Source organism: Lepidochelys kempii, chromosome 11, assembly GCF_965140265.1.
Source record: "Lepidochelys kempii isolate rLepKem1 chromosome 11, rLepKem1.hap2, whole genome shotgun sequence".
Classification (NCBI taxonomy): domain Eukaryota; kingdom Metazoa; phylum Chordata; order Testudines; family Cheloniidae; genus Lepidochelys; species Lepidochelys kempii.
The window spans coordinates 35,685,170-35,706,054 of record NC_133266.1 but is presented as its reverse complement, the minus strand read 5'-3'; the positions used below and the strand labels follow the sequence as shown (position 1 = coordinate 35,706,054).

Here is a 20,885-nt window from a genome sequence, read left to right as displayed (position 1 = left end):
TGATGTTGTGTTACAAATGCTACTGTTCTTTTTTGAATGATGGCTCATATTGATTCCAATTAGGTGTGTGCATGCCGTTGGAAAGTTTTTCCCCTAGCAGCACCCATCAGATTGGCTGTGGAACCCCCTGCAGTGGTGCCTTTATGGCGCTCAATATATGACCCTGCCGACCCAGTGCCTCCTCAGTTCCTTATTACCGCCAGTGACAGTCATTGGAACTGTGGCGTCTTGCTTTGCAAGCTCTACACGTTTCCCTAGCTTCTGATTCGGACTGTTTGTATTTTGTAGTTGATTAGTTCTTAGTTGGTTCTTAGTTACTTAGCTGTTGGGCTAGGGGGGTTACCCTCCACCCCAGCTGTGTTCTCCTTGGGGGACTTACATGCCTGAGTCCCAGGGGTTCAAGCCCGGCAAGAAGCCCGTGCCAACAGTTGATCCTCATGACGCTTGTTTAAAGTTGTCATAAATATAAAGGGAAGGGTAAACACCTTTTAAAATCCTTCCTGGTCAGAGGAAAAATCCTTTCACCTGTAAAGGGTTAAGAAGCTAGGATAACCTCGCTGGCACCTGACCAAAATGACCAATGAGGAGACAAATTACTTTCAAAAGCTGGGAGGAGGGAGAAAAAACAAAGGGTCTGAGTCTGTCTGGGTGATGCTTTTGCCGGGGACAGAACGGGAATGGAGTCTTAGAATTTAGTAAGTAATCTAGCTAGATATGCATTAGATTATGATTTCTTTAAATGGCTGAGAAATTAAGCTGTGCTGAATAGAATGGATATTCCTGTCTGTGTGTCTTTTTGTAACTTAAGGTTTTGCCTAGAGGGAGTCTCTGTTTTGAATCTAATTACCCTGTAAGGTATTTACCATTCTGATTTTACAGGGGTGATTCCTTTTTTTACTGTTTCATCTATTAAAATTCTTCTTTTCAAGAACTGAATGCTTTTTTCATTGTTCGTAAGATCCAAGGGTTTGGGTCTGTGGTCACCTATGCAAATTGTTGAGGATTTTTACCAAACCTTCCCCAGGAAGCGGGGTGCAAGGGTTGGGAGGATTTTTGGGGGGAAGACGTTTCCAAACAACGCTTTCCGAATAAAATAAACCCAGATAAACGTTTGGTGGTGGCAGTGGAAGTCCAAGGGCAAAGGGTAAAATAGTTTCTACCTTGGGGAAGTTTTAACCTAAGCTGGTAAAAGTAAGCTTAAGAGGTTTTCATGCAGGTCCCCACATCTGTACCCTAGAGTTCAGAGTGGGGAAGAAGCCTTGACAAAAGTGTCTGGGGGAAGCACATCAGTCAGAAAAGTGCAGGATTGGTAAGGGCTTCGTCCCCGAACCAAGGAGGAGCGGTACTTTAGATTGAAGCAGCTCCTTATGGAGGTGGCACTTAGACGGCAACCCATATCTGCATCGCAGGACCCAGCTCTGAGTTCGCTGGTGCACAATGCCCTGGTGCCAGTGGCAGAGGTGGCACTGCAGAATGACTCTGATAGAGACCTGTGGCACCATCGTTCCTCGGCACTGAAGACAGCGGGACTGGCCTTGCACCGATTCCATTCACCGGTATAGGAGCGACACTGGAAGCAAGGGAGGAGTGATTCCCCTACTTCAGGACCCACCCCATCAGAGCCAGCCAATGAGGCTGTGTCCCACGGAGGAGCCCCCGGAGCCGAAACTTTTGGAGCCTGCACCATTGACTTTGGCCCCGCAAGGGAGACCGTTGAGTCCAGTGCACTTGGACTCCCTGGGTCCGGTGGTGGAGGAGGTAGAACTGCCTTCCACCCCAGACGCCTTTTGAAGCTGCCAGGGACCTCATTGCAATGATGGCACCGAGGTCCCGGCCCTTCCTATTACCTCCGATAGCACCACAGGTGGCACCGTCCCAGGGAAAGCCAGCAATACCTGCCCTCCGACAGCCTGCAGAGGGGAGGCACTGCTCGGGGTCCCGGCACCAATCGCACTCGCGGCACAGGTCTGACTCGCAGCACCCACCAGCAGGCAATCCTGAGCGGGTACAGTTTTAATTCCTTGAACTCAATGCTGAAGTTTAGGGAGCTGGTACCAGCAGAGTCCAAGGAGGCGTTTCGGGCAGTTGTCAAGGAGGGTCAGGCAGTGGCACAGACTTCTTTACAGGCGTCACTGGACACTGCGGACTCGGCAGTGCGCACCTTGTCCTCAGGGATCACTACGTGGCATAGTTCATGGTTGCAAGCCTTGGGGATCCCACCTGAGGTTCAGCAAACTGCAGGACATGCCCTTTGATGGGGTGGGCCTGTTTGCCAAACCGACTGACTCCAGGCTGCATAGCCTCAAAGATTCTAGGGCGACAATGAAATCTTTGGGTATGCATAGCCCTGTAACCCAATGAAAGCCCTTTAAGCCCCAACCGCTGCAACAGCGGTCGTATCCTCCTCGGCCGAGGCAAGATATTTACAGGTGCAGGGGTAGGAATGACATGGCCAGGGCCTGACTAAGCCTTCATTGGGCTCAAAACAGACATTTTGATGGTGCGTTCGAGAACGGAGCACCTGTCTCAATTCTAGATCCTTCCCCATGTTTTTGAACCGTCTATCACACTTCTGCCAGGTGTGGTCTCAGATAACATTGGACCACTGGGTTCTTCGCATGGTGGAAGTGGGATAGTCTCTCCAATTCTGCTCCTACCCTCCCACCCTGCTTCCTCTCCCTCTTGAGGGACCCCTCTCATGAGCAACTCCTCATCCAGGAGTGCAGGTGCTCCTTGCCATAGGAGCAGTGTCGGAGGTTCCTCATGAACTAAGGGTCAAGGGATTCTGTTCCTGATATTTCCTAATCCCTAAAGCAAAGGGGTTGGGGGTCTCAGACCCATTCTAGACCTGCAAGGACTCAAGAAGTTCATGGTAAAGAGGGAGACCATGTGGAACTTCAACAATACAATTATCCCTTCTCTGGATCGGGAGACTGGTTCGCTGCCCTCGACATGAAAGATGCGTATTTTCACATAGCAATTTGCCCTGCACACAGACGTGTTTTTTAAGGTTCGTGATCGAGCAAAAACAGTATTGGTTCACGGTCCTTTCCTTTGGACTATCGACAGCCCCATGAGTGTTCACCAAGTGCATGTCCGTGGTAGCAGCCTTCCTCCGAAGGAGACAGGTGCAGGTGGAGTCTGGTCACATCCACGTTTGAGAGACTCTGTCTCCTCCTCAATGTGAACAAGTCAACCTTGTCACCAACCCAGAGAATAGTTTATTGGAGCAGTGTTGGACTCTGTCTAGGCAAGAGCATGTCTGCCGGAGTCCTGATTCCAAGCTATGACCAGCATCATTCGATGCATAATGGAGTACCCAACTATTACAGCGAGGAATTGCCTCAGTCTCCTCGGTCGCATGGCTGCCTGCATGTACATGGTCTGGCATGCCAGGCTGATGCTCAGGCCTCTACAGATGTGTCTCACTTCGACATACTGCCCAGGGCGCAACAACCTGGGTTTAGTGGTCATGGTGCCACAGAAGGTACTAGAGTCATTCCAGTGGTGGGTCAGTGCTTGAATAGTCTGCGAGGGAGTCCCCTTCAGCAACCCTCAACCTTCCTTGTCTGGGGTGCACATCTGGGAGATCTCTGAATGCAGGGCTTCTGAGCACAGGATGAGCTCTCTTTCCATATCAATATCAAGGAGCTCAGAGCTGTGCAATTTGCTTGCCAGGGTTTTCAGTCTCAACTGCAAGGCCAGTATGTGGTAGTTATGATGGACAACACCACTGCAATGTTTTATATCAACAAGCAGGGTGGAACCCAGTCCTCTCCCCTCTGCCAGGAGGCTCTCCGGCTCTGGGAATTCTGTATAGCCCACTCCATTCACCTAGAAGCATCCCATCTGCCAGGAGTCCAGAACGTACTGGTGGAGCACCTCAGCAGGTCCCTCCACAACCACAAATGGTCCATCTGGCCGGACGTCATTCACTCCTTTTTCAGAGGTGGGGGGTTCCCCCAGGTTGACCTATTTGCCACTCAGAGAACAGGAAGTGCCCAGTGTTTTGCTCCTTCCAGAAAAGCAGCCCAGGCTCAATCACAGATGCATTCCTGCTACCCTGGGGAGGCCGTCTGCTCTATGCCTTTCCCCCAGTCTCTCTCATGGACAAGGTCCTGCTCAAGGTCCGCAGTGACGGGCGGAAATAATTCTCATGCCACCAGCGCGGCCTCTTCAACACTGGTACACCATGCAGAGAGGCTGCACTCTCTCTGCATGTTTGGCGAGCACTAGCCTTCTACATCGAGCGCACTAAACCATTCAGGAAGTTGAACCAGTTGTTCGTAGCAGTGGCAGACCAGATGAAAGGACTCCTGGTCTCATCTTAAAGAATATCTTCCTGGATCACGTCCTGCATCCGCATGTGCTACAAGCTGGCCAAGACACCAGCTCCTGCACTTACAGCACACTCCACAAGGCACAGGCCTCATCGGCGGTGTTCCTGGCCCAGGTCCCGATACAAGAAATCTGCAGGGAGCAACTTGGTCCGGTGTGCATATGTTCACTTCTCATTACACCAGGATGCCAGAGATGATGTAGCTTTTGGCAGAGCGGTGCTCCAATCAGTGATTCCATAACTCCAACCCCATCGCCTAGGTAAGGCTTGGGAATCAATCTAATTGGAATCGATGTGAGCAATCACTTGGAAAAAAAAATGGTTATTCACCTTCTTGTAACTGATGTTCTTTAAGATGTGTTGCTCATATCCATTCCAAACCCACCCACCTTCCCCTCTGTCGTGGTAACCAGCAAGAAGGAACTGAGGAGGCACCGGGTCAGCAGGGTCATATATTGAGCTCCATGAAGGCGCCATTCCAGGGGGCTCCAGAGCCAAGCCAATGGGTGCTGCTAGGGGAAAAACTTTCCGACGACTGTGCACGTGGTGCGCACACACCTAATTGGAATGGACATGAGCAACACATCTCGAAGAACAACAGTTATGAGAAGGTGAGTAACCGTTTTTTGTGTGTCACTAACTTGAGAGCTATGTAGTTCTAATTTTGTATTTATTTTATTTCTTATTTTGATTTAATAAGAAATATTTAAAGATTTAAAGAAAATATAAAAAAATAACTTTATGCAGTCTCTCTACACCCTAGTAACATTTCAGTTTAGAATTACAAAATAACACCCACCAGCATAATGCAGTAGAAAAGACGTGTTCCAGGCCAGACAGAATATTATAGATACTTTGTGGTGACTTGCTTGGACTAATTTTAGAATCACTTTTATATTTTTATGGCAGGCGTTACCAGGTGACACTGTTACACACAATCTTCCAAGTTCTATTTTTTTTTTTAAGCATGTAAGCAAATGTTCACTGTTGGAGAGGCATGCTGCGTTGGTGTCAATTTCGGGTTCTGTGTGGTTCTGTGTAAAAACGGTGGGAGATGGGCAAGCAGCTAGAAAATTTGGTCTCTGATTAGTGTCAATTCTTGAGGCAGAGTTGCTCCCTGGGAACAGGGCATTGGTATTAGGATGAGATTCCTGAAATAAGGGATTGCCTGCATGCTGTTTAATCACCTCTCTTCAAGAACTGGTATATATGTGTAAATAAAATAAATTAAACTTAGTATATACCCAGATTCCACATCACAGATTTCACCTGGGGAAAGGGAGCCACCAAAGAAGTGGGAAACAACAACAACAAGGGGGGCGGGATGGGGTAGGGGAGAGGAAATGAATAAGACAAAAAGGATTAAAAACAGAGTAAAGGACAAAAGAGTGAAGACAAAAGGGGTGTGTGTGTGCCACCAAATGAAATGAATAGGCAGCAGGTTTAAAACAAAGAAAAGGAAGTGTTTCTTCACACAATGCACAGTCAACCATGTAATGCTGAGGGGAGAGAGTGCTCCCGTTGACATAATAAAACCAGCTCAATGAGCAGCGGAGCTATGTCAGCGGGAGAGCGTTTCCCGCCGACGTAGCATTGTGTACATGAGCACTTATGCAGGCAAAACTTATGTTGCTCAGAGGTGTTCTTTTTCACACCCTGAGTGACAAAAGTTTTGCCGACATAAGTGCTAATGTAGCCCTGGCCTCAGTTCTATATCTTTCTTCAACATAAACTGCCATTGTATGAATTGGGTTATGGTTTTATGATGTGGACAAATGTAAACTTTGGGTTAACTCATATTGTTAGTGACATCTGATAGCTCTGAGACCAGACCTCCAGCAGTGAAGGCAATTGCATTCGCCTACTTGGTTAGAGAAGTAATATTAACCCATCAATGCTTGTTGAACAAATCTTGCCCTCCTCTTTAGTTTTTAAGGGTTAAAAGCCAACAAGAGCAGTTCTGACCCATTCAGTGCAAGTATCATCCTAGGCATCTTAAAGAAGTAAAAACAGGCTAAAAGAGGGAGAATTGGTTTATTCTGCATTGTTAGAACCTGTTTTATTTGATAAAATGTACATATTTAACAATTTTTAGTGGTACCACTTTTGTTTTTGTCACTAGTTTCTTCTTTTAACCTATATAAAAACCAGAGTCTCCACCTTAAAAAAAAAAAAAAAAAAAAAAAAAAGTGATTCACAAACTGTTTTCTGAAGTTTTCATGTAACCCAGAAATAACCCTGGCGTGCTGCCCATGCTGACCAAAGTTAATTAAGTACCCGTTAGCTCCATGCATTTGAATTTCTCACAGAGGAGTTGTAAACCCAAACTAACAACGCTGATTTAAGCTCTGTAACCCTGTATATAAACAAATTTAATTTTTTTTAAATAAATATATGAATGGAGGAAGGTTCTGAATCTTCATCATGGTTGCTTGATTTGGAAAACTGTAAGTACTACTGATTTGTTTTATAGGGCAGGGGTTCTCAATCTTTTTCTCTCTGAGCCCCCTCGACATGCTATTAAAAACTCCAGGGCCCAGGGAGGGCTGGGGCCTTGGGCATAGGTGTAGTTTGACTTCTATTTTGGGGGCCGGGGGCCAGCAGGGCTTGAGCCACCTAAACATGGAGGGGTCCAGAGAGGGAGTGCCACTTCCACCCTCTGACTCACCTCAGCAGGCCACCCAGCCTGTCTGTGTTGGGGGAGGGGAGGCGCAACCAAAAATTAAAACTCAAACGTGGGGGGCTTAGCTCAAAAATTCTGAAAATTTTAGGGTGCAGGCAGGGAAGTAGCTCGGTGCAGGTAAGGGGTAGCTGGGGTTGTGTGCACATGGGGTGGCTGTGGGTGCAGGGAGGGGGTAGCTAGGAGCTGTGTGCGGGCAGGGGATAGCTCAGGGTGCAGGGAGGGTGTAGCCTCAGGGGAAAAGGGAGAGGGGTATTAGGGGTTGTGTGCTGGGAGGACTCCCCTGCGGTCCCTGTTTCCAGAGGGGTCTGCCAGCCATGGAACTGGGTCTCCTAATCTGGGCGGCTCTTACTGGCTGCCTCTGTGGGAGCAAAGGGGGCTGGGAGCTGAGAAGCAGCTTCAACCTGGGGCACCAGCAGGAGAAGTGGGAAAGCTGCCACTGCGTGCTCCGTGGCACAGCCAGAGCAGCAGCTATCCCGCACTGCCTGGCTCTGGCTTCCAGCCTTCAACCTGGCCAGGGGGTGGGGAGAGGTGACTGGGAGGGGGAGGTGTGGAGCTGCCCCCAGGACTGTCGTGCTCCTGCGCTGCAATTTGGGGGAGAGGGGCAATGCCCTCTATGGCCCCACAGCCCCCTTGAAAGGGCTCACGGACCCCTGGTTGTGAACTGCTGTAGAGGATGTGAATAGTTAAATTATTCCACTTGGACTTTTGAAGTTCAAAGCTCTTTAAGTACTTTCAGAAACAGACTGATTGGTCATGTGAAATCTTGTCACAATTTAGTAGTTACATAGTTTTGTTTTGCAATGCTACTGTGGACCTTGCTGTTTGTTCTTAAGTGTAAGTAGCTTTGAGCTTCAGTTTTTGCAGGGAAGGTATGTGTTCCATTCTCTGTATGCTAAAGCTTTGTTCTAATTTCGTGCATTGTAGGTCATTGCAAGTAATCAGAGTAATTGACATTTTTTGGGCTTGCATTAAAAGTAAATTGCTTTCATTTGGGGCATGCAGATACTTAAAACATGTTTCTATATTGACATTTATTTGTTTTTTGTAGTGAGTGTAAGCTTCAGCATTCCCTTAACAATTAGATGAAGGATATAAAAGCAAAGAGATTATACAAGTTAATACATGCCTTGAAGTTCTGTACATGAACTTTTCTTAAGCTGTACATTTTTGGGGAAATGTTTCAGGAATATATCCTTTTCCACTGAATATAAAGTTCATACTTTTTCAAATACTTCCCTCATGTTCAGCTCAATGTTTTAAAGTTATGGGAATTTTTTTAATAAGTTGTCAAGCTTCCTGAAGAGTTTCTGTAAATAAAGTATGACTGTTGCATCAATGGAAGAAAAGTCTACTGCATGTGTCTGGAAATTTTTTTGAATGCCCTAAAGTATTTTGTCACTGAAGACTGATTTCTGGTTGTTCTTTCAAACTGAGATATTACTTCAGGAATTTAAAGTATAATTTTGAGTAATGCCTTCTTGCAGTTTAATCACTCCCTTTTTGAGGATTGAGTTCACAAACCTTTCCCCTGAAATTTAAACACATTATTTACAAATGATTAAATAATAGGGGTTTCTTTGTCAGGGAAAATTATACTGTTACTGTTTTTTTTTGTTTTTTTTTTAAATGTTGTCCTCAAAATCTAGGTTAGCACAAGTAGGTACTCTGTATACAGATGTTGCTGGTTTTTTTTCTGTATGTAACTTTTACGTTTTTCACTCCTGCTTGTTGTCAAAGAAGTGTGACTTGCACCATATTGCAACTTAAACTCATACTATGTGCAGCTTACGTCCAGTGGGTAACTTATACCACAATTTATGTCACAACTGAGTTTGGCACAGAAACTTCAGGCTACATCAGTTAACAGTCTTCTTTTTAAAGGAAAAAGAGTAGTATGATCCTGGGCAGACACAGCAGATGATAAAACATTTTATTCTTACACTGCAAGTTTATTTCCATATTTTATTTATATTTCTGTGGAGCATATATCACAGCTGGGTTAACTGTAAGGGGAGGAGAAGTGAGAGATGGTGGTGGTGTGATGGCACAATATTGTTGCTGATAGGTCTTGCATGAAATTGTTATTTTATTAATGCACCAATATAACTAGGCTAGATGTCGCATATAATTCACTTCTGCCCCTGCAGGTTTCAAAGCCGAACAAGTAGACAACACAAACTGTCAAAAATAACATTTGAATATAACAATTAATAATATGTAGAAAACACTTTTGGTTTTTGCAATTTCATTGCCATTTTTATGAGTCTCATAAAGGTAATGACTGAATACTTCAAATCCTTAATATAGAAAGACAGAGATGATTTGGGAAAAGTAGAACTTTCCCAAGCCCACCTGCACTGTAGATTTAAGATGTGCGTATCATCAACAGAACATAGTTCCTGTGGCACTGTTGTATTACACGATGACTTCTCTATTTCACTAACAGAGTGTAATAAATCTTCTGGGGGATTTTACTATTGCAACATGAGAAAAACACTATTTTCTTCATTTAAAAAAACAAAACAAAAAAAAATCTAAAAACATACATGTTGCATGATAGAAGGTGGTTTTGTTTTTGTTTTTTATTTACAGTGTGAAAAATCACCATGTAAAACTGAATACAGTTTGGTTTTATTGGATCCTTAGTGTGGTTAAGTAATACATTTCTGTCATGATTCACCACCACTAACAACATTTTAACAATCCTTCTGTGAGATATTCAGGCACCTGGCTTGCACAACATGAGGGTGAAAGTAATATAATATTGGTCATTTTCACTCTGATATTCCTGTTGGGCCATAGGGAAAGCATTGTGTTGAGCATAATTATTCACTAACTGAATATTTTGGCACTATATTGTACTATAAAAATGTAGTGCTTGTTGTATTTTTTGTTTACATTTCTGAATTCTTTTTTTATTTCAGAAGAAAAGCTAAAACTGAAGCTCCTCTTCCTCCATCTGAAACAAAAAACTTTGAAGTTTCTTCATTTGATGATACAGAACCAACTAATTACACCATGGAACAAAAAGAGAATATAACTGATAAAGACATAGAATTGTCTGTGGTCCTTCCAGAGGATGTGATCAAATCTACTACTGTTAATGGCAGGTATGGGTAGAAATTTTTTTTGAGAATGACATTCAGTTTCTACTGTCTGCGGTTACACTTTCCGGACAAACTTACACAGTCCTTAAATCCGTACTCAAACTTGCACCTCTGAAGAAAATAAGTTGTTTAATTAGTGCTCTGATACTAATCACTTGTTAATGGGGAAAAATTCAAGTATATAGTTATATATTTCAGTACTCTTCTCCTCCTCCCCCTCCCCCCCCCAAAAAAGTGTGTTTTTCCAGACTTTAAGATTTAAAAACTTACTTATGGCAAGGAGTGTTAAGAACCAAATTAGCAAGAATGGAAGGGGTGAAATAATTTTATCAGTCATTGTGTGTGTTGCGTAAGAAGGCACCCAAGGTAGAGGAACTGTAGCTGCCCATCTCCACAAATGGATTCATTCTTACTCCTAGTTAAATCAATTATTCAAGGGTGAGTAACCTGTTATTTTATTCACATAGGAAGTGATGCCTTCAAGATTTTCTCACCAATCTCATTACTACTTCTAGATTGCAATGAATCCTAGAAACTGTGTCCTAAACGATAATGGGTGCCAAAAAATTTTTGATGCTTTCAAACTCTCTAAATTTTAAAAGAAATAGATGCTTTCTATCCAAGCCTCTGTTATATTAATGTTTTAATTGAATCTCTTAAAGTAAAGCCAATCAGAGAATAGAACATACTGTGACTGCAAGCCAGTAAATTTAAGTGAGGCTTTTCTTTGTGTACTGAGCCCACTCCAATTCAGAAAGCTCTGAAAACTAGCTGTTGTGGTGGAGTCAGAAATCCTACTATCCTAAAGCAAAGTGGAAAATGTATATAACATCTCAGTTCAACGTGGCAGACTTTACAAGAAAAGATAAATCTGTTGGTTGCATGATTTGCAGCAGGTTAAATGCCAGCTCGTTGCTTTCACAGTCTGGCAGATGAAATAAAGAACCCACATGTATATTTTGTTCTTCTTTGCTTGCCTCTGTGTTGTCCCTGTGTTTGTTTGTTTTTAATTATGTAACCTAAACTAGTAAGCAGCTGTATCCCCCTCATTACTTAATAAGCAATTTATCCTTGTATGGTTTGCTCCCTCATGTCTGCAGACTTTCCCCTTCAATAGAAAGGGCAAGCCTTTCACTTAGCAGAGTTATATTTGCCCTTTATTCACTAGGGTCTGTAACTGACAGAGTATCATAGCGCTTTTCTAGGCCCCAGATGATCTTAAAGAGAACTTTGATTTGAGGATAGTGTTTCTGAAAAAGGATACATCTTCTGAAATCATTTACTGAGGTAGTGAGAATGCCAAGATTCTTTGGTAAAGGAATTTTGCTTGTTCTCGCACCTAACTGAACTGTGGCTTGTATAATTTGTCAGTGTTCAGAAAGGTGGCTCCACAACTTTATCAGATAAAATGTGAGCATACATGTGTCATTTAAGAACATAAAGTATACTGATTCTTTTGGCAGTTTTGTCATCCCATGAATTAGTGCTTTTAGTGGTGATTTCGCTGCTTAGTATGTGTGATTTTTTTTTTTTTATTTACTGTTCTTGAAAGTGAGCAGCTGTTAGTGTTTGCTAGACCCATTCATAGTGCAGGGAGATACTGTGCAGGTTTCACCATTCTGCTCTGCAGACACACTTCTAACAACTGTATTTTTCTAGTCTTGGGTCTGTCTTGAGCAGAGATTGCTAATCATGTGTCCAGTTGTATGCTGGCATTGTTAGTCTGTGGAAAAATAGCAAGATCTACCTGGTTCTAAATATGTTATAGACAAATTACTTGTCGGTTTTTGTCTTATTCATTCCTCTGTTTAGACCCAAGAACAGATTTAAAATTCCTGAGCTGAAATCTAGTGTAGTATAGAAATTTAAACTGAGCACAGGAAAGAAAATAGGGAAGTTATATTTTCTTACAACCAACTGCATTTCTTCACTTTGCTCGAGTGTCAGAATGCCATAGAATGAATCCTCTGTGCAGTTTTCTGTGTTCTGCTGCACCACTTTGCTGAATGTGCAGTTATGCTGAGCTTAGTGAGTTACAAATGGTTCCAGAAGAGCTGTGCTGAATCTGTGTTCTTTACATCCTTGATGGATTTTTTTTTTTAAATCGGTTTCTGTGTACTTCCAGTCATTTAGGATATTCTTCCTAGTAATTTGTTGCTTTACTCTGTAGTTAGTGAATAACATGCTTTGCATGTTTTGCTGTCCCCGTTTTCAAAAACTGTTGTATTTATAATCATTAACAAATTATGTTTTTACCTTAAAAGTATGTTCTTTGTGTGTTTTGGGAGGGGGGAAAGGAGGAGTAAAGTGCAAAAGGATATAGGCTTAAGTAATTAGTCATATGGAAATGAAATAGATTTTTCCCAACCTGGAAGAATTTTGATGACTACTGACACAGTGCTGCCAACTTTCATGATGTTATCGTGAACCTCATGGTATCTGTTGTTCTGAAAGTCCAAACCCCTGGAGTTAAGTAATTGAGAAGTTTAGCTGTTCTTCTTTTGTTTTGTTTTTAAAATACATTTCTAGTTCTCATTGTTTGGGAGAAAAGCTTGGAAATGTTACCCAATTGTACCCTAAAGATTGAAAATCCAGAAGATAGATAAAGGGTCTCCACAGGATTTTAAACCAGTCCAGTGATTCTTTCCCCCTCCGGGCCTGATTTATGATTTTTGAATGTTTGGGCTTGGCAGTACTGCTAACCTTTTAACTACTAACATTAGTTCCCTCAGAAGAGAAGTTCATTAGGTTGTTAAAAGTAGGCTGTGTGAGTACTTCATTTGAATTCTGTAAACCTTTTTACAAGAAACCTGGCTACAAACTATTTCTACAGTTCTCTGTATAAGAGCAGTCAGTTACACAGAGCAAAAGTTACTTAACATTAACCATTGTAGTTTCCGTACTGTTAAAAGAAATGGAAAAAAAGTAGTTTGAGTGCCCTTCCAACCTTCCAGTAATACTATATGATCTTGGCCACTTATGTTGGCTAGAGAATTCTTGTTAATCTTCCCAGTCAGGGCTAAAGATGAGGAGATTAGAGCTTGAACAGTGAGTAGTTCTTTGTGTGTGTGTGTGTGTGTGTATAAAATTAAATTATGTTGTGATGAGAGGTTCCCAAATATTTATTGCTCAGCATGTTGTAAACATACATTACATCTTTTTTCATTGCTTTAAAAGACATCTGGAAGCAGAAATAATTACTGTTCATTGCAAAATATAAAAACATTATTCAGAGAAACAGGTAAACTGGAGGCTTATGGAAAGGTATTTTAAGTGTGCAAATATGTTTTTGTAATCACTAATCACAAATGGTAATTTGGGAAAATTTATGTGACTTAACAACATAGAGGATGTGCAAAGAGCAACCCAGGATATACAGGGATGGCAAAGCCTTGTTTGTGTCCTTTGTGTTATTTGACGGCACAAGAAGGTTTCAGATTCAGAATAATTCACTGAATAATTAACTGTAAATACGTTTACTTTTTTAACTAATACCGCTAGTCAGATTAACATATCAACTATCATTTTCTTGTGGCTGTGTCATGTCTTATGGAAGGTTGATTATAAAAATATTTCTATCAAACAAAATTTAGCAGAAAATGCTACTTTAAAAATTACTCCAGCGTGACATTTGGGTTACTTTTTAACAATTATTTACTGATGGACTCTGCCTTTTGACCTTCTGTGTCAGCTGCATCCATAAGTTGGCATGTAGACACAATTTACTTTGAGTCAGTCATGACACTAAGAATTATTTAACTACTAAGGATGTGTTACAACAACAAGGGGCCTCATTGAAGCATTTTTATCTTTAGTTTCTGGGATGGCCACAACTGCCCAAAAAAAAAAAAAAAAAAGTAGTGCAGTTGAAAACAAACTTTATGAACTGGTGATCATCGAATCATAGAAATGTGATGTGAAATCTTACTTCCAGGGAATGAATTAATACAAGAAGCCAAAAGAGTAATTCAGTTGTGTAGAAATATTTAAATAAAATTATGTGAAGAAACAAATGCAGTCATAATACTCTGAGAGGGGGAGGAAAGGAGGGTGTGTGTGTGTGTGTTCAGATTGCTGGATACTCCCATTATAAAACCCTGTGTTCAGCTGCTTATAATTTTGCCAGACTAACCATTCAAGCTGAGTTTTTCCATGCTGTGTGTCTGCCTCAGGCTGAAGCTTTGGAAAGTTTCAGCAAAAAGGTTCAGCAATTTTGGAGAATGAGGTTAAGGAAAAATAAATTTTTAGCCAACGTTGAAAAATTCTTACAACAATTTCCTGAGAAGCTGTAGTGCTTCTAGACTTTGGAGCAGGGACTTGATATCTGGCAGTGAGGTTGCCCTAGGTCAGGGAGGTGCTTTTTTGGCTATCCCTATTAAAATCTATCCAAATTGAGCCAGATTACATACCTGTGTAAATCACTGTTTGCACATGCTTGGTAGAGGTTTGTTAGAGGCTGGCAGCTAAATTTTCCAGACATTCTTTCTTTCTACACTGAGCATGCTCCATCTTCACAGAGTTTTATATGAGCCACGCTAACCACGTTCAGCCCTCATAGAGCTCACTGAGCATGCTCCAGCCCAGGACTGAACAAGCATTTTTGTGTGTGCAACTAGTGTGTCTGTTAGTCTGGCTCTGCTATGGTACCAGACACTAGAAATGAGGTCAGGAGACTCTCCTATACCTGTGCTGTCATGTTCCCCTTACTGGTGCCCAGGCATGTAAAGGGTAGAAGGAGGAACAGCCTACATTGACTGCAAAGAGGTGAGGATAAGAGTTGGGGATTCAGGAATGGTCTTGGGTGCATCTACTAACTTGAGAATGCTTGATTTTTCAACCTTAATGTTCTTCTAATGTGTTTTTAATGGAGAAACACATTTATTTAAGCTTTGGTTAGAAAGGTAGAAAGCAGATGTGGCTGAAAAGTTATGGCACTGAAACTCCTAATATTACAATGAAGCTGTCTTCAATAAAAGGTTGTACGTGATTCAAATATATATAATTTTATGTCAGTAAAGTTCACAGAGCTAATTTCTTCTTTTTGTGTTAGGACATCTGGGCTGACAAATACATAGCAGTGGGGTAATCAGATGCCTAAAGTTTCTTGTAGCAAAGACCTCTCTTACTGAATTCATTTCAACTTTCTTCGTAATATTTTTTTCCAGTTTGTGAGCCAGTATTCCCATTAGTGTTAGCAATGAAGAAAATATTGAGAGATGATGTCACCTGTACTACAGAATGTGGCTGGCTTCTTTTTGTTTCAGACACTGTGCAGAAATAGGATATTGCCAAATCCTGCTTCATATGTTTGCTTTCAAAATCCACTTTTAAAGGTTAAGATTTTGATTATGGTATCATAAATCGGGGGGATGTAGCTGGAAGCAACATTTGTTTAAGCCACAGTAGCAGCCTAAAAAGACCTGCAGATAAGAGCAAGGAGGACCTTTGTGCTCTGAACATTAGCATTCTCCCCACATTAATATCTTGGAAGCTTTGTGAAATACTTCTTCATGCCCCTTTTCCCTACTCCAAATGAAGCCCACTGTTGTTCACTTGGATCATCCCAACGTGGACTGAGTTGGGGTTTAGGATTTTGGAGAGGTTCAGGGAAATGGATTTTTTTGTGCCTAAAATATAGTTCCCTTTATATGTAAAGGAGGAGATCTTTGTCTCTGCTCTTGTCTCCCACCTGCAACACCAGGACCGGGGATGCCCAGCCGATAGTGCTAGAGTCTGTGCTAAGTTACCAACCTTTTAAATAAAATGAATAGATTTTTCTCTCTATAAGCTGGGAGCCATTGAGCTGATGGAGCCGCTGTCTCCGTTCTTGTTCAGCCATAGGGAGATGAGAATGTAATGGTCAGTCTCAGCAGCCCATCCTCTTTCCTTCTATCCACTTAGATTCATAGATTCCAAGGCCAGAAGGGACCATTGTGATCATCTAATCTGACCCCCTGTATAACACAGGCCAGAGAACTTCCTCAAAATCATTCCAGGAGTGTATCTTTTAGAAAAACTTCCAATTTTGAATTAAAAATTGTCAGTGATGCAGAACCCGCCCAGGACTCTTGGTAAATTGTTCCTATGGTTAATAACTCTCACTGTTAAAAATTTTACACCTTATTTCCAGTCTGAATTTATCTGTCTTCAATTTCCAGCTACAAGAATTGTGTTATACCTTTCTCTGCTAGATTGAAGAGCCCAATGTTAAATATTTGTTTTGCATGTATATACTTATAGACTCTAATCAAGTTACCCCTTAACCTTCTCTTTGTTCAGTATAAATAGATGGAGAACTTTGATTCTGTCACTAGAAGGCATGTTCTCTAATCCTTTAATTGTTCTTATGGCTCTTCTCCAACTTATAAACTTCCTTCTTGAATTTTGGGCACCAGAATTGGACACAGTATTACAGCAGCAGTTACACCAATGCCAGATACAGAGATAAAAATAACCTCTCTACTCCTACTTGAGATTTGCCTGTTTGTGCGTCCCAGGGTTGCATTGGCTCTTTTGGCCACAGTGTGACACTGGGAGCTCATGTTCAGCTGATTATCCACCACAACCACCAAATCTTTTTCGCAGTCGCCCCCATCCTGAAAGTAAGGTCTGTATTCTTTGTTTTTAGATGTATACATTTACATTTAGCCTTATTAAAACACATTGTTTGCCCAGTGTACCAAGCGATCCAGATTGCTCTGAATCAGTGAACGGTCCTGTTCATTATTTGCCACTCCCCCAGTTTTTGGGTCCTCTGCAAAGTTTTATCAGTGATCACTTGGGTGGGAGAGACGACTACTTCTCGAAGGGTGGGAGCACAAGGAAGAGGACAGCAATTTCTTTCTTCCTTCCTGCCAGTGGGAAAGAAAATGATCAGTGCTCAGGAATGGTTTCCCTGAGTGGAAATGTAATTGATCTTGTGAAGAGCTTACAGATGAGTTTCTTACTGCACCCCTCAGGCGGGCATGTACTGACGGGATGAAGGCACAGACGTTTTTTTCCATCCTTCTACACAAACCCAGTACAAGATTGAAGGCTACTTGATGCTTTTGAATCAGATTTGTTTTTTCCAGGCAAGTGCTGCCTCCTGCTGCTTAAGCAGGTAATGCGACATTCCTCTAGGAGATGAAGAGGAAAGAATAAACATAACAATAGAGCAGAATTTAGCCTATAATATCCTAGCGCTCAATGGTGGCAGATGGACTGTAAAGCATCCCTCTGCTAACATGATCCTGAATTTAGGAGTAAGTTCTTTTGAATAATTCCAACATTTGAAAGTGTGCTTGTTCTGTTGTGTGTCCAGGGCTATGATTCCAGCCCTGAAGCCTGAATGAAGCTTGCTTAGGAAATAAGCAGTGCTAGAACCAGCAAGAAGTAGTTTAAATACAGGAATCATAACCTGGGTTAATTTTAAAAGTTAAAAATTAAATCATGGCATTAAAAAACATCCTCCTATTACTTATGTTCAGTCTCTACTAAGCAAAGACCAGTCTTTCTGTGTGTCTTATGTCTGTGAAGATGAATTTAAGGTACCTATTCTCCTTCAAAATAGTTTTATTCACAGAATTGTGCCCAGGACAAAATTCTAGACAACACTGCCTCAAAGTCTGCTCAGTTTCATGATTGTTTTGGGAATGTGTATGGATTTTAACTTCAATTGAACATCCTATATTTCCTTTGATATGGTCCTAGAAATGTAAGTTATGTTCCAATGCTAATGAATTAATCCCTTCACCACAAGGTTGTGTGTATAGCAAGCTGGTGCTGAGAAAATAAACCACAGCTTTTCCACTTCCTGCACTAATATATAATATTACTATGTTTTAAAAAAAGCATGGCAAAGAACATTAAGGTTGCAATCAACTCAAAAGTTAGGAAATGCCAGAATTAAGTTTGCCTGTGCAGCATTACTTCGGCCCCTTTGTGTGTCTGGATTATTATCATCAACGATCTACAGCCTATCCTGGAAAATGATTCCTCACTCTCACAGACCTTGGGAAGCAGGCTAATCCTTGCTTACAGACAGCCCCCCAACCTGAAGCAAATACTCACCAGCAACAACACACCACACCACAGAAACACTAACCCAGGAGCCAGTCCCTGTAACAAACCCTGTGGCCTACTCTGTTCCCATATCTACTCTAGTGACACCATCAGAGGACCCAACCACATGAGCCACACCATCGGGGCTCGTTCACCTGAACATCTACTAATGTGATATATGTCATCATGTGCCAATAATGCCCTTCTGCCATTTACATTGGCCAAACCGGACAGTCTCTATGTAAAAGAATAAATGGACACAAATCAGAAATCACCCTTCACACTTCAATCACAGTTCAGTCTCCCTGGACATTCTATAACAGATTTAAAAGTAGCTATACTTGAACAAAAAAACTTCAAAAGCAGACTTCAAAGAGAAACTGCAGAGTTACAATTCATTTGCAAATTTTACACCATTAATTTGGGCTTGAAATTATGCCCAAATAAATCTGTTAGTCTTTAAGGTGCCACCGGACTCCATGTTGTTTTTGTGGATACAGACTAACACGGATACCCCCCTGATACTGGATTATGATTAAAATCTCTATGGGAAGTTTTCTTCGCTCCAGGGTGGATGTAAATATGTCTCTGAAACTCTACAGCCTGGTAGTTATGGCTCTGGCCTGGAATATGAAAATCCCAGGTTAGTGCCCTAACCAACGGGCTATAGAGCCAGGCTATTGGGTATTCTGTGTTTGTGGATGAGGGATGGTGGTTGTGGTGGTTTCTCTTCCTCCGATGATTTTTCAGGCAACCTTAATTCTGGCATTTATTAACTTCTGAGTGTTCGACTCTGCAACCTTAATGTTCTTTTAGAAAAGTTTTTATTGTGTAACTTTTATATATAGTATGTATGCAGTATGTGAAAGCCCTCTGATGCAACTTTGTTGCTCTCTCTTTTTATGAAGTCATCTCTGCTCCTATTTGGGAATATATTGAGGAGTGGGGGAGAAGAGCACAGTTTGGCTTATATAGCCATTTTATTTGTACAGTATATCTAATCGTAATACAATGTATGAGTTAAAGTTTCCAGTTCAAAGTTCTTGGGAAAAAATGTAATGTTTTGTGTTCTTTACACCATTGTATGTTTGTGTAGAAACAGGAAGGAATAAGTAAAGTAAAGAGTTAGTTGAAATAGTTTCATTGTGTGCCAAGATCAGGCTGGTTTTGGGGAAAATCCAAATTATGAATAGCTGCAAATAGACTTTGAAAGTGTTCTTTATTAGATTCACAGTGATATTTTTATATGGCCATAGCAAGTAATTTGTTACTGAGGTTCAAATATCTAATTATCCTGCTCCCACAAGTCGGGAACTTTACTGTTATGAGTGGGTATGCTTTGGCACCTTTTTCCTTCTCCAGAAATCTGTTTCTAAGTGTGTATATTCTAGGTGCTATACCATACATTAAACATATGTGCCGAAATTTTCAAAAGGACTAGTCATTTTGGTTGCCTGATTTAAGACATCTTAAAAGATGACTTTTCAGAGGGCAGGAGCTTAGATTTCTGGAAATTGGACCCCTTTTAAGTACGTCAAGTTGGACATCAGAATCATGCGTCATTTTGAAAAAATGGACCATAAACTATACCAGCTGTCCAATCACCACCACTGCCAAAACCCATGTTGTATTGCAAGTCAGGAGGCAAAAACACCTCTCACGCTCAGAAATGCACTATTTTGCGCCACCTCTGTGCAGATTGCCTCTTGCAGGAGTACAGTAGCTCTGTAAGTATATGTGCATATTAAAGGTGCCTTTTTTTTTAAGTAATATCTACAACATCTAAGAATACAATTACAAAGTGGGTGTGTTGACTGTAATTATTTAGTCTAGGATAGCAGAGATGATTTTTGCTAATGTTCAGAAATGCACTTTGTTTTGTGGCCTATATAATGGTTGTAAAGGAACATAAGGTATTATAACCCCCTACCGTCCCCCCCTTTTTATTTATTTAACAGCACACCCATGATGGACTTGCTGATTTTTCTCTGTGCACAGTATCATTTAAATCCATCAAGCTATACCATAGACCTGATGTCAGCAGAGAAGAGACAGATTAAATTCAAACCCAACACACCAATTGGAATGCTTGAAGTAGACAAGGTGATTTTAAAGCCAAAACATATGGATAAGAAAAAGCCCACTCCTATAATGCCGGAGGTAAGAATTATACCAACGGTGGTGTTATCTGAAGAGAGAGAGATTAAGTCAGGAGTGCCCAACCTGTGGCTCGGGAGCCACATGCGGCTCTTCAGAAGTTAATATGCAGCTCATCGTATAGGCACCAACTCCAGGGCTGGAGCTACAGGCGCCAACTTTCCCATGTGCCGGGGGGTGCTCACTGCTCAACCCCTGGGTCTGCCACAGGCTCTGTCCCCACTCCACCCCTTCCTGCCCCCGCCCCTGAGCCTGCAGTACCCTTGCTTCTCCCCCCTTCACCGCCCAGAGTCACCATGAAACAGCTGATCGGGAGGTGTGGGGAGGGAGTGGAAGGCGCTGATCGGCAGAGTGGATGGGAGGCACTGGCAGTATGGGGAAGGAGCTGATGGGGGGCTGCTGACATATTATTGTGGCTGTTTGGCAATGTACATTGGTAAATTCTGGCTCCTTTTCAGGCTCAGGTTGGCCACCCCTGGATTAAGTACTCTACATCTTCTGATTGTAGTCTACCATTGCAGATTGTTTTTATCTAAATGTGATTTATGTTAAATGC

The 20,885-nt window shown here is 41.9% G+C and overlaps 1 protein-coding gene across 5 annotated transcripts in view; it reads left to right on the top strand.

Moving 5' to 3' along the window:
* COBLL1 (cordon-bleu WH2 repeat protein like 1) overlaps positions 1-20,885 on the top strand; it is a 121,680-nt gene that overhangs the window by 59,369 nt on the left and 41,426 nt on the right. For 3 of the 5 annotated variants that reach the window (XM_073305654.1, XM_073305655.1, XM_073305656.1), the window contains 2 exons: positions 9,947-10,132; positions 20,131-20,332. In XM_073305654.1, the coding sequence (XP_073161755.1) occupies positions 9,947-10,132; positions 20,131-20,332 (388 nt within the window). Of the gene's footprint in view, positions 1-6,767; positions 6,787-7,761; positions 7,857-9,946; positions 10,133-20,130; positions 20,333-20,885 lie in introns of those variants that run through there. The other 2 variants (XM_073305658.1, XM_073305659.1) reach the window with 2 other exon arrangements.